The sequence below is a fragment of the Lonchura striata genome, chromosome 17, assembly GCF_050655825.1.
Source record: "Lonchura striata isolate lonStrDom1 chromosome 17, ASM5065582v1, whole genome shotgun sequence".
Lineage (NCBI taxonomy): Eukaryota > Metazoa > Chordata > Aves > Passeriformes > Estrildidae > Lonchura > Lonchura striata.
This window is the reverse complement of record NC_140719.1, coordinates 10,068,792-10,081,954: the sequence shown is the minus strand read 5'-3', so window position 1 is coordinate 10,081,954 and position 13,163 is coordinate 10,068,792. Positions and strand designations below refer to the sequence as shown.

At 46.4% G+C, this 13,163-nt stretch overlaps 1 protein-coding gene across 10 annotated transcripts in view; it reads left to right on the top strand.

Moving 5' to 3' along the window:
• Positions 1-13,163, top strand: part of RAPGEF1 (Rap guanine nucleotide exchange factor 1) — an 84,785-nt gene that overhangs the window by 50,966 nt on the left and 20,656 nt on the right. For 5 of the 10 annotated variants that reach the window (XM_077787888.2, XM_085594172.1, XM_077787885.2 and 2 more), the window contains 2 exons: positions 4,162-4,364; positions 6,810-6,968. In XM_077787888.2, coding sequence (XP_077644014.1) covers positions 4,162-4,364; positions 6,810-6,968 — 362 coding nt within the window. The remainder of the gene's footprint in view (positions 1-4,161; positions 4,365-6,809; positions 6,969-13,163) is intronic. The other 5 variants (XM_085594177.1, XM_077787891.2, XM_077787890.2 and 2 more) reach the window with 2 other exon arrangements.

Here is a 13,163-nt window from a genome sequence, read left to right as displayed (position 1 = left end):
ACACCATGGATTTGTGGTTGCTAGTTTTACTTTTTCAGCATTTAAAAGGCCAGTCAAACATTACTCAAGCTCTGTGGTGACACCCAGGATATTTTTTGCCCAGAGGCTGATGCATGTGGATATTCTTGTGTAATCACACAGCGCTGCTTCCACAACCTCAACAAGCTCCTGGGACCTGGAGGAGATGCATAGATTTGTTAAAAAGATCCAGAGATGGGAATTGGTTGTAGTGCCTTTGTTGTGGGACATCTCTTGGTAGCTGGCAGTAAGTGTTGCATCAGAGACACTGATGGTCTTTATTGGTAATACACAGAAGATCTGCTTGAGTTAACCTTGTGTATTGCTGTGAGCTGTGCTCAGAGGGACCTCCAAGAGTTGATTTCTGTATAATTTACACAGAGGAGTGATAGAGCTTTTAGTCTGGCATGAGTTATGGTTATTTTACTGTGCTGTAAGAGCACATGTTGCTGTGCTAAGGGCAAATTACTCCAGACTGCTGCTTGAGCACCAGCGTCGTGTTCCTACTGAACAAGACACAGACACGGAACAGCTTCTGCCATTAAGAGCCCAGAGTCAGAAATAACAAGATCCTTTCCCCAAACAGCTTGGAAACTACTGGTGAGGCACTTATTCACGTTTCCCTCGCTGTCAGTGGGAACAAAACGCAGCCTGGTGCCCAGTGAGCAGCTGGTATTTAACTGCAGGAACCATGCTGAGGGCAGGCTGGGCTTAGCCAGCGGATAATGCCAGCTCTGTGAAGAACAGCTCTGCTCCCAGAGGTGACAGCAACGACTGCCTCATTGACCTTGACTTCTCCACTGAGTTGCTGTGTGGTATAGCTTAAGAATGTCCATTATTTTGGCTCTTGCCCATGCACACAAATCTGTTGTGCCCGTGCAGGGCCCAGCTGCCAACAGCACCAGGGTCGGGCTGGGCTGTCAGGGAGTCCTCCAGGGGGGATGCTGGTGTGCCTCACCTTACTGCAGGTGTGCCCTGGTGCTGATCATCTCCTAATTACCCCTTTGGACTCCAACAACCACTGGTTCTCTCCTGCAGATGAGGGGAGCAGGCTCCAGGAGAGCAGTACCTGTGACTTCTGCCATATGGGCAGAGCTGGTGTGTGCTGGAAATCCCTGAGCAGCTTTAGCTCCTTCAGAAATGACAGTCAAGGCACTGCAAGCAGATTGCTGGGAAGGTGTTCCAGCCTCAGTCTGAGATTTCATGGTTTTTTTTTTTTTATTTCACATATTTTCTGTCTGGGTTAAGAACTGACATAAACTGGGCATGTGGTGGGAGAGGTTTCTCACTCACGCCTCCCTTCTCTCCCGGGGTGCTGCCTTGAGACTGTCACTCCACCCCAGCTGCTCACTGGGGAGTTGCAGCCCCCATCCCTCCCTCTGCACAGTTGCTGCAGGGCGTGCAGCCTGAGCTGAGCTGCTGATGTAATTTCCCATCTGCTTTTAAATTTCTGCCTTGTTAAAAACCAGTGGGAAAGGGGGAGAGAAGACCCTTTGCAAACAGGAGTCAAGGGAGTGCTCTTGCTCTCTTACTCTCCTGTTCAAGACTGGCAGGATTTTAATGATGCCTATTTTGATTTGCACTCTGCAGTGCCAGGTTTGTATTTCACCATCCCAACTGATTTTCACTTTGCCTGCAAACCAAGATGACAAAGTAGAGGCAGAGACATGCTCACCTGCCCAGGACCAGTTGGAACAAGCCAGGCAGGGGAACTGCCATGACAATGGGATGCATTAGCCCCATAAAGAGCTGAGATAAAAGAGCTCTTCATTATTCCCTTGCAGATTGAGTTAAGGCTCCCGACAGCATTCAGGCTCACTGCCCTGAGTTGCAGTGATTTAATTTTACCCAAGTGTCTAATGTGATGCCCTTTTCATCAACACTTGTGAGCTGTGGTGTCATTGCAGTGCTTGGTGCTGTTCCAGGAGCTCTCAGCTATGGATCCCCAGTGGTGTCTGCAGACCTGGGTGTTCAGTGAAGCACTGCTTTGTGTAGGTGACTCAACACGAAGGGTTGATCTGGATTCAGCAGTCTCTGCTGCATTTGTGCCAGCGCTGCCAGGCCTGCCTTCTTGGCTTTTGTCCTGCTCAGTTGATGAGCTCTCAAAATGTGGTCTTTCCCTCAAGCTCTCGTCTTCTGCACTTCTGCAAGGACTCCTGATCCTTAGTTCAGTTTTGCTGCTAGAGAAATAGCTTTTAGAAGCCTTCTTTAGATCTTGTCCCCTGAAGTTGTTATATGATATCAAGGCATTTTCCAGGGCACAGGAGCACCTTAGCCAACTTGAAAGGACTGTTTTAGTAATTCTGTATTTCCTGCACCATCACCATGATTCCAAATAAGACAGTATTTCCAGAACATGCTTCCTTTCACAGTGAGGTTGTTCTGGGAAAGAGCAGGGATTCTGAGGAAGGAAGAAGGGCAGGCTCAGGTGGCAGGGAGAGCTGGAGGTCGGAATTCCAGCAGCTTTGGCAGAGCTGTGCAGGACTGGCTGTACTGCAGGACATGAGCAGGTTGTCCACTGGCAGGACTGAGGGGTCACAGGGTGGGGACAGCAGGTGTTACCGGTCAGGACTGAAATCCATCAGCTCCATTTCCTGTGCTCCCATTGCCTTGACCTGTTTTTTTTTTTGGTTTTTTTTTTTTCATTATTTCTTTTTTTCTTTATTCTATTTTTTTGGAAGAGGGTTATAATTGTTTTGGGGAAGGGCAGCTGTGTTAACTCCCTTTCTAAATAGAGTTTAAAATATTAGAGGAAATCTGAAAAAAGGTGCCCAAGACAGGTGCAAAGCCACTCCTTCCTGCTGACACATTTGCAGGGCTGTATCCTGTTTAAAGCTGGCCTGGGGGGTCTGCCTTGGCAGGTGAACAGAGGACTTTGCCTTGCAGCCAGTGTGGGAACCAACTTCATGGTGTGCAAATCCTGCATTGTTCTCCTTGCATTTGTGGCTTTCACTGAAGTCATCCACTCCTTTCAGCTGTACAACTGAAATGCCAGCAGAAGATGAATAATGGCCACCGAATGACCAGATTTACAAAAAGTAACAACTGCTTGTTTATCAGGAGGAAGGGAGGGATGATCACAGTGCCTGGTGCATGACAGCATGTTTACAAGAAGGCCTTGGTTAGTCCTTCCCATGACACTTGTATCTGTTTCTCCTGCTCTCAGTTGTACAGAAACAGGTTCTTCCTTTGTTTTACATTATTCAGCACACTTTGATCCTTAATAATGGGGGTGGGTTTGTAGTAGTCTTTCTGTGGCACTGGATAGCATCCTCCCCCTCCAACACTAAAATTTGCAGCAGTAACTAAATTCTCTGTCAGAGCTGCCTAGGCTCACCTGTGTGGGTTTTTTTATAAATTTTGGAAGGTGTATTGTACAGATGAAAAGTCCTCTAGACAAGGTTTGATCCCATTTAAATTTCCATTGAGCCACATCTCACAAAAGCTTGTGAATCCACTGAGTTTGAAAACTGGAGATGGTAAGTTGCTTTAAAAAGGGATGGGAGCAAAGGGTGTCAGATTTGAGCTAAGGAGGTAGGAGCACGTGGATAGGGACACTTTCAGGAGTAATTACTTTGTGATTAAGTATTTTGTACCAGGATTGGCAGTGGCATTTAAACAGCTGAGGGAGAGGCACATGCAGTCTCACAGATAGGTGTTCTCTGATAACAATGGAGAATGGAGAATTGCTAGAATGGAGAAACACTGTATGCCTCCTTGTTCTAGAAATCTTGCTGACTGCAGATATGAGACTTACTGTGGTCACAAGAATTATTAGAGACTTATTGTCCAGGTTGCATTGTTACACTCTTAAAAAGCAGACTGACACCATTATGGTTTTTTTTGGTGACTTTGGACATTAGCTGTTGAGGAATATTCTCAGAATTGCCATGGATTAGGTGAGGATTTGGGCTAAGCATCAGTGAATGAGACTTCTCAAGAGCTCACTGGTTCCAGAGTATTATCAGCTGTGTTTGTGGCCTGGGATGGTGCTTGTTGTGTGCTGGCTTGCAGGAGGAATATTTACATTTACAAGGTGGATGGCAGCTGTGGGTGCCCTTCTGAGGACAAGCAGCTGCCTGCTGACCCTCAGCTGGGGTTTGCAGAGCAGGACAGTGAGTGTCAGCTCTCTTTGCCTTGCAGTGATGGCCTACATGCAGTTTGTGGAAGACTACTCAGAGCCGCAGCCGTCCATGTTCTACCAGACCCCTCAGAACGAGCACATCTACCAGAAGAAGAACAAGTACCTCAGGGAAGTCTACGGGATCAATGACTCCTTTATCAGCTTAGACTCCTCTCAAGATCTGGCACCTCCTCCTGCTCTCCCACCCAAGCAGCGGCAGCTGGTGAGTGACACCTCGGGGACACCCGGCAGGGCCACCAGGAGCAGCTCTGCTCTTCTGCTCCTGGTTCTGACAGGCAGAGCTGGTGGGAGGATGTCTCACTGGTGTCTCACATCGTGCTCCTTGGCAGCTTGTGAACGTGGTTTTAGGCATTTTGCATCGTGTGTGGTTTTGCTGCTTTCCGACTCCACGTTCAGACCGTTCCCCGTAAGCTTTGAAAGTCCTAAAATGCCCTAAAAATGAAACGTTTGTCTTCCACATGGCAGGGCTGAATCTGTGCCAGGCTTGTGTAACGACAACTGCTTGGAAGATTTTGACACACTGAGCAACACTATTTTCAAGAGGTTGCTGCACTGTTGTTCCCACTGCTGTTTTGAAACTGTTGTCAGAGATGCCACTAATAATAACTGTTTAAACAGAATAACTGCTGTTATGTTGTCATGCACAGACCTTGGGTACAGCCACTACTTCACTCATGTTTCCTTCACCTTAGTCCCCTTGTGTGAGTGAGGATTTTACCTGTTTCTCAGTGTTCTGCTGGCCCCCAGCCTGCCAGCAGGGAAAAGCACATCCACATGTGTGTGGGTGGTGGGTTTAACAGCACAGAAAGGGCCATTTTCCATGTGGGGAATAAAATCCTGACCTCACTGATGGCAGCAGCAGTTTTGTTTCCAACCTCAGTGGAGGGTGGAATTTTGTCCCATTTCCTTTAGAGGGTTTTCATTTAATTTCTTTTCTCTCTCTTTTTTTTTTTTTCTCCAACTCCAACCCAAGGTATTTTGTTTATATTAATTATCTTATTTGTTCTGTTTAAAAAAAAGATTATTTTGTTCTGATGTAGCTTACTTAAATTGGCTATGGCATTAACAAAATGGGAAGAAATGTGGGAACAGAGCCATAGTCTAAGCATTGTGAGGGTGACTCTTGCAATATTTCTTCATATTGTACGTGCCCCAGAGTGTTACTTTTTAACTCTAATTTTGGGATTTGCATAACTACATTCCTGTGATGCAAGTAGGAGTCCTAAAAAGATAAAGTGACATTTTTGGCTAAGCTGAACTGAGTATTATGCATTAATTATTTCTGGGGACAAGACCTTAAATGCTGGCATCCCATTTGCTATGCAGGGATACTATAGAGTCTACAGGACTCATCTCTGGAGGATCAGGCAGTTCTCCAGGGTCTGTGGTCCCCATCAGTGTGACCCTTGCACTGTCACTTGTTCCTTGCAGTCCCTTGCCTGCCTTCCCCTCCTGGAGGTGGCTGCACTTCAGTGACATTTCTAGAGGTCACTTGGGCTGCACAGTCATGGTCAGAGTTTGCAAAGCACAGATTTGCTGCAGCCATTGTGCAGAAGGGAAATTCTTCTCCTGTCCTGAATTTGATGGCTGAAGTAAAGCATTTCTTTGCTTCCCTTTAATCATTTTCTGGACAGCCAAGATGTCACTGCTTTGCCTGCCGGCCATTTTTGTCATTTTACAAGCTGATACCATCAAGGTGTTGCTTGCAGTTCCCCTGAAGCAAAGGTTTCTTCAAGTGCAGCCTCCCTCCCTTCATCCCTCTGTCGGGAAAGAGGTGCAAGCAGGTGATGGCTTATATGCCACAGTCCCTGTAAAAGCCACCACACTCTTGTTCCTCTGCTCCTGCTGCCCTGGGAGATTTTATTTGGCAAATTAAATGGGAATCAGCTGCTCTAGGAGCAGCAAGTTTTGCTGGATGGACTCTTCTATAATATAATAATGAGGAAGTCCTTTCTTGTCAGCTTCAGATCTTAATCAAAAATAAGATTGTATGCTTACATTGTATGTTTTATTCAACAAGTCTGAGAAAGCCTGAATATACCTTATCCTCTCTCAGTCTCCTTACCATAGGGGAATTCAGGAGAAACTCCTTGCCAGGATTTTTCACTTAGGGTGTAATAGCTGCCTCCTGTGCAAATGATTATAATCTTGGACTGGACAGAGAAATGGCAGGATGTCACTGTCACCCAGTCTCACAGCAGTACCAGTGAGGATCCACTGGAGAGGCCAAGTTCCCAATCTGCAGGTTGCCAGAAAAAAATAGTAATGTGCAAGAAGTGTGTGCTCAGAGGCAGTTCCTCCTTTGGGTGTCTGCCCCCACGGCAAGGGGACAAAAGGGCAGCCAGGAGCAGCTTGTCTGTGCCAGCAGCAGCTGTCCATGGGTGAGCGGGGAGGGGGAGGCAGGAGTTCATTTTTTAAGGGATTTGTGAAACAAAGAAGATTTGAATTGTGATTTTTGTCGTGCCTCTTGAGCTCAAGGAAGGGATATTGGTGTGTCTGGCTCTGATGAGCTGCATGAATAGCTGTTTGTTTAGCCAGCCATTATATGCATTGTTTTACAGCTAGCATTTCTTTCCCTTTATTCATCACCTTTTCTGTGCTCTCTTTCTCTGTGTCTTGTGTCTCCTGCTTTCTCCCCCCTCCTCAGCAGGCCTCCTATGCTGCCTCTTCTTTCTCTTCTGTCTCCTACTGTGTCCAGCAGCCTAAAGTGCCCTTCACCCCCGAGGACTGCGGTGCCACTCAGGGCCTCACTATGTCAGTGTCTAACTCCTTTCTGAGCCGGCACAGCTCCTTTCCTGTGCACTCGGTGAGTTCTCTGCGCTTGGAACACGGGGGTATTGTCTTACTGCTCATCCCTGCTGTGCCACTTCTCTGCTTCCCTCTCAGGTCAAGGTGGAGGTTCCTTTGGGGGCTTTTGAACTCCTGTAGTCGCCAGCCAGGTGGGAGAAACGGTGTGTAAATCATCTCACCCAGTGTAAATCTCACCCAGTGTAAATCTCACCAAGTGTAAATCTCACCAAGTGTAAATCTCACCCAGTGAAGCCAGGGCAGGTGTAGCTTTCTTCACACGATGTGTCCATGTTGACATTTGTGGCAGGGGACTGAGGAAGGAGAGCTGGCCCGTGTGCCCAGGCACACTCCTGTGACCTGTGTGTGCCCCAGGCTGCACGTTGGAGCTGCAAAGTATTTTTTGTCCTATTGCATAATGCCAGTGATGTGGATGAGTCAATTAAAGGCTGCTGTGTGAGCTTGGCCTTGGGAGAAATAACAAGATGCTGTCCCCAAAATCCATAGATTTAGTCAAACATGTGGAACAGGGGCTGCAGCTCTTTAATTTTTTATTTCTAGAAAACAGCCTCTACTGGATCTTCCACCTCATTTTTGCCTGTCTGCTTCCCTTCACATCTCCATGGTCCCAAACAAGCTCAGTTTGCCTGTATGGTTTGCTGATGGATGAGCAGGGTTTTCTACAGCACTTGTGAGCAGCCTGAAGAGAAAATGGCAGGAGGAGCTGGAAATAATTTAAATCAAAGTAGTATTAGAGCACTGCTTAAATCTCTGATCAGCTGCTTAAATTAAATGGTAGTAATAACAAAGTGTTATTATAATGAAATTAAACTCAGCCATGGGATTCCACCAGCTCATCAGTGTGGGGCTCGTTTTCATGTAAAACTATGTGGTTATGCTCTGATTGCCATGTGATGACAAGTGAGAATACACTGGTTTTTGACAGTGACCTGGATGTTTAGTAAATTAGTCTTCTTCTGGAGAAGAAATTATCAGACAAGACTTAAGAAGATTCCAAAGTGTTCCATTAGTTTAATATTAAATGTTTGAAAACAGTATCCTCCCACTGTGCCACTGCTATCTTCCCATTTCAGCACTTACTCATTCTTTAAAAATTAGTGATAATCACTGGTCCAAAGAAGAAAGTATTCAAGTGCTTTACAAGTAGAGCTACTTCACAAGCCATGAATGAAAGCTTTTCGCTTCTACTTGTGTGAGAGAGAGCAGCTTTGCTGCACAGATGAAAAGGCTGAGGGGTGGCAAGGTTAGTGTCTGCATAAATTTGTGGTAAACAGTTCTGAAATTTGAAGGAAAAGTCCTGAGTTGTACAGCTCTCTTACTTGGTAGTGGTCCTTGCTAGCAAAACATGGAACTGTAGGACTAGATAAAAGTATCTGACTATTTTTGATTTAATTGAGAGGCTATAAATATGTTCTATAATGTTCTAAAAATACGTGGGCACTTTGATTTAAAAAGGCGTCCTTGTTGGATTAAATGGTTACTACCTATTAAATTGTTCTGACCCATTCTCATCTCACTTTGGACTACATTACTGTGAATATATTATTTTAAGAAATATTAAAACTTCATTAAAAAATCCTTCCTCATTTTTGCAAGGATTTGGTGAGGGGTAAAATAAATGGCTGGAGCATGAGGAACAGTGAGAACAATGAGACAGTGCACTGTCAAATGCACAAAGGAAATAAGCTGAATTAAAAATGGTGATTTTTCCATTAGTGCCTTTAAATTAGGATAATTCCATAATTTCATTACTTTATCTGGTCTATTTTTTCACAGCCAAAAATGAGATTTTCACTATGGAAGTGTCTCTTTGAGCTACGAAATACCAATGTCCTTACATGCATCATAGCTGACCCATGTAATACCAATATTCCATTTGCCCTATCCCTAATAAGACAGAGATGTGACACAGCTGTGGGGGTTTGGATCCCTCCCAGGGTGACACCCTCCATCAGCACTGGAAGGAGCAAAGCCCCTCCTGCAATCTGCCCCAGGAGGTTTCACTCAAGGGATGCCACGAGCTGCACCAGGAGCATTCCGCCTGCTGCTCTGCTCCTCGTGTGCTCTTGTCTTCATTTCTCCTCTCTCCCTAGAGAAAGGGCACTCAAGTGAGTGCTGGTGAACAATAAACCTGGCAAAAATCAGCATTAGCTGCCACCAGCCCCAATGAGGGTGAGCACACCTTCCAGGCACTGCCAGCTGAGCACTTGGCCTCTTGTGTACCCAGCTAGCAGCACTGGCTATCAGATCTCCTAAAATTACATGTCTCCAATGTAAACTGTTCTCATTCTGCACAGGAAGCAAAAACCTCCTTGGATCAATAGCAGGAATTCCAAGCTGCTCAACTCGATGGCTGTCCACTGACCCAGTGTCAGCAAGGCTCTGCAAGTGTAGCCAGTTTTCTGAAAGTGCCCTGTGATTGTTTTCCTTCCCTGGAGGCTGGTCTAGGGAGGCCACAGGAGTCACTCCCAGGGAGGACCTGTCCCTGTCCCCATCTGTTCCCATGCCAGCAGCAGGCAGGCCAAACCAGCGCCACGTTCTGCTTGTTATCCCCTTGGCTCTGGTGAAGGATTAGTGCCTTACTCCTGATTTACATGGCTTAACAAGACTGTTTTCCGACAGCAGAAAAGAGGTGAAGTTGTTCAGAGCATCTTTTATTTTTTTAATGGATGAGTTTTTCTAGAGCCCTGACTGCTTTCTCTCCAGTCAGCACTGCAGGGGCTGTTGCAGCCCAGCTGCCACTGCTGCTCTGTCAGCCCACTAATTGTGCTTTTCCCTCCTTTGCAGGAAATTGTGTCAGAGGTAATAGCTTTTACTGGATAGAGGCAGATCTTGAGCAACTGGATCAGACCTCATAGGTTTGGCAAGTTGGGCTGTTTTTTATCCGAGTCTGACTCGTGTCTGGCCTCTGTGCCAGCAGGGCTTGTGTTGGTAGTGTGGGCTGGTGTTTTAAGGAACTGCATCATGTTCCCCATCCCATGGACAGCTGAGCCATTAAATCCCACACTGGGGGGACAACTGTCAAGAATCATTCAAGGGATTCCCAACTCTTTTGAGAGTTCTAAGCAGTGGGGAAGGAGCTTTTCAACAAGAAGGCATCATCCTTCTGTGGCTGGCAGCAGTTTCTCTCCAGCTGATCACCTCCCTCCCTTCTTGTGAGCACAGAGCTGTTGTCCTGTGGTTTAATCAATCCTTGTGCTGTTTGCCTGGAAATGGGTGGGCAGGTATCCGAGCAGCAGGAATAATCAGATTTTGAAATCCAGTTACTTCCTGGCAGCTGGAGAACTCTGCAGTGGGAGAGGAAATATCTCCTGCAGCAAGCTCCACTGCTGCCCATCCACAGCTTTTGCACCAAGGGCTGCAGAAAGTCTTGTGGAAGCCTTTCCTCACTGAAACAAGGAACAGTTGAATCTCCAAGGCATGTACATGCCATTAGTGGAAATTTGGCTGCGTCCTTCACTGTGGAGGAATAAGTTGCCTTTCTCAAAATGTTGGGTTTTTTCCTATATTTTCTTTTTAATTAAGAAACATTTCTGGTAATTTACCAGAAACCAATTGGCTGTCAGGTTCCAGCAGAAGGCGCAAGTGATTTCCTTATGAAAGCTCCAGTTCAGCGCTTCTGTTCTCACTTGTTCTCACCATTCTTGAGCAAATTGAGCAAGTGCACAGAAAATTCACAGCAACTGTTCTTCTTTCTTGTGTGTTCACAGCAACTGTTCTTCTTTCTTGTGTGCGTGCTAACGTATGTTCAGGAAAAGGGGGGTCAGATAAGTGATTAAAGGCGTGCACGATGCAGCCATGTGCTTCCCACGTTTTTCCTGCCTTGTTCTTATTCCTGGAGCTCACTTCCAGCCTGCAGCACACACCAGGCTCTGGCCCTCAGCAGAGACTGAGCTGTTTCCATTCATATGGTGAGAGCCTCAGTTGAACCACAGCTGGGAAGTCATAACGTGTTTGCTCGTTTCTGTCCTAAGGTTTTGGCTCCTTAATTTGGAGCAGAGGGAAGGGGGATTGAAAAGTTTGCATCCCTTTAACCAGCTGCTCTGACTTAGGTATTGTTTTGCCTTTCCTGTTTAGCATTCTTTCTGTGTTTGTGTTCATTTCCACTGCCCGTGGCAGGCCTGGACACTGACATTAATAGTGCTGTTGCCTGCTGGCATCATTGGATCTTCTGGGGTGGTGGAAACCACTTCCTCTGGGGGTTCATACATTTTCCTCGCAGTTGGAACACTGCAGGTCTCTGTAGATCTTTCTGACCAGTCCCATGTTGACTTCATAGGCCACACACCCCATGTTTTTCATGGACTGATCTTTTAGAAGTCTTGGTCTCCAGATTCTGTCTTTTCCAAATCTGCCATCTTGATCTGGGGACTTTGTCCACAAGCTGAAGAGTTGATGCTGTAGGTGCAACAGAATTGAATTCTGGTATTTTCCAAAGAGGGATGCGTGACAGCATGGCTGATAAATCTTACAAAGGTTTTCTTCCCCTGCTGCCCCCTTATTTATTCTGTTGCAAAGACGTGCAGGAATCTCTCCTCCATGAGGAAAAGTTTGGATTTTGTGTTTTCTTGTGCAGAAGCCAGGAGACACAAGAAGCCCCATCCATCCCTATACTGTGGTTACCATCAATTAAAACCAGGGAGGTCAGCTCTGCAGCCAGGTCAGAGGCCTTGCTGAGAAACATTCCAGCCTGAGGAGTTGCTGCCTTTCCTGTGGCAGTGCTTGAAGCCATTCTGTTGGCAGCTTGTGTTTCCAGCCATTCATTGCAGGAGCATTTCCTTCCTCATTAGCAAAAGTACCTGGAAGCCCAGCATTGTGTTATGAGATAGGAAGTCTTTTCAAATAGTTGTCTGTGCAATTATATTCTTAGGGACTAATGACTTTGCAACACCCAGTATTTTGTGAACATAGTTCTGTACTGTTACAATTTGGGCATCCAGTTCTGGCACATTGCCCACATAGTTCCCTTATTAACATTAGCAGAGATCTAAAAGATTGATCCTTTCCTCTGATAGCTTCATACTTTGGGAATCTGATGCTCTACCTGATCTGGGAGTGTCTGGCAGGATGGCAAATTCATTTGGCAGAAGTCCATAGGGTAACTGAGAAGGCTGTGCTTAAAAGGTAAAAACTGTGTCTGCTGATGCTGCAGATGCTCTCTCAGCCATATAATTGAATTCAGCTTCAGATTTGGGCTGGAGAATGCTGAAACTTGCAACCACTGACTCTCTGCATATATACCCCTGTCTCCCTGTTAGCTGTGGTCAGCCATGCCTAGTGAGTGTGAAGAAGCATCTCTCCTGAAACAAGTTTTAATAGAAAAAAGTGCTTGTGTCCTGCCATCTAATTCAAATAAACAGCCAGAATGTCACTGACCTTTGGGACATCCTGGATCAAGGCTTCTAATGATGGAAAGCTGTTCTGAAATATTCACAGTTGCCAAAAATCAAAGGCAGCAAATTGAAAAGGTTGAAAGATGCTGTCTCTGGGAGACCTCTGTGTGTCACGGTGTGTGGTAAATGTTCAGGGCCAGGCACGTTTGCTTCCTGCTGTTCCCAGGAGATGAGACTGCTCCCAGCTTAAAGCTGGCTTTGTGCAAGCACTTCCCAAGTGGCAGAGAGGTCTTTTTAAAAACCCCTGCCCTGGTGAGAGGAGGGGGAGCTCTCTCTGCTCCCTGTCTCGGCCGTTTGCTGTCACAAGTCCTGGTCACTCATGCTGGGACCCCCTCTTCTGGTCCTGTGGTGGGAGCTGGCAGTGTGGCCAGAGTTTGGATACAGGGAGAGCATCCTTTCCCACAGATTCCTGTTGCCCCCTGTTTTGTAGCTTTCCCAGAAGTTATTTGGAAGTACTTCACTTAAAGCAAAGCCACGGAGTAGGAGGTTGTGTCCGTGAAGCCATAGCCGAGGCCTGACTGACCCTGCAGGAAACCTCTGAGAAGCTGATTAAAACAAGCACTGATTTGTTTCCAAGATAAACTGTTGCCTCTTGGGGGGAGCGCTGAAGGATGGCTCGTTTCCTTGTGACAATTGTGTTGAATGGACTGTCCCCTCCCCAAAAAGTATTCATTTTAGAGGATGACAAGGCTTCCAGGAGATGGACAACACCCAGATCCCATGGAAGCCATTGCTGCAATTCCTGGGGCAGCTGCTGGCTGGGCTGGGTCAGGCTGGGGAGCAGCAGGAATGGGTGCCAT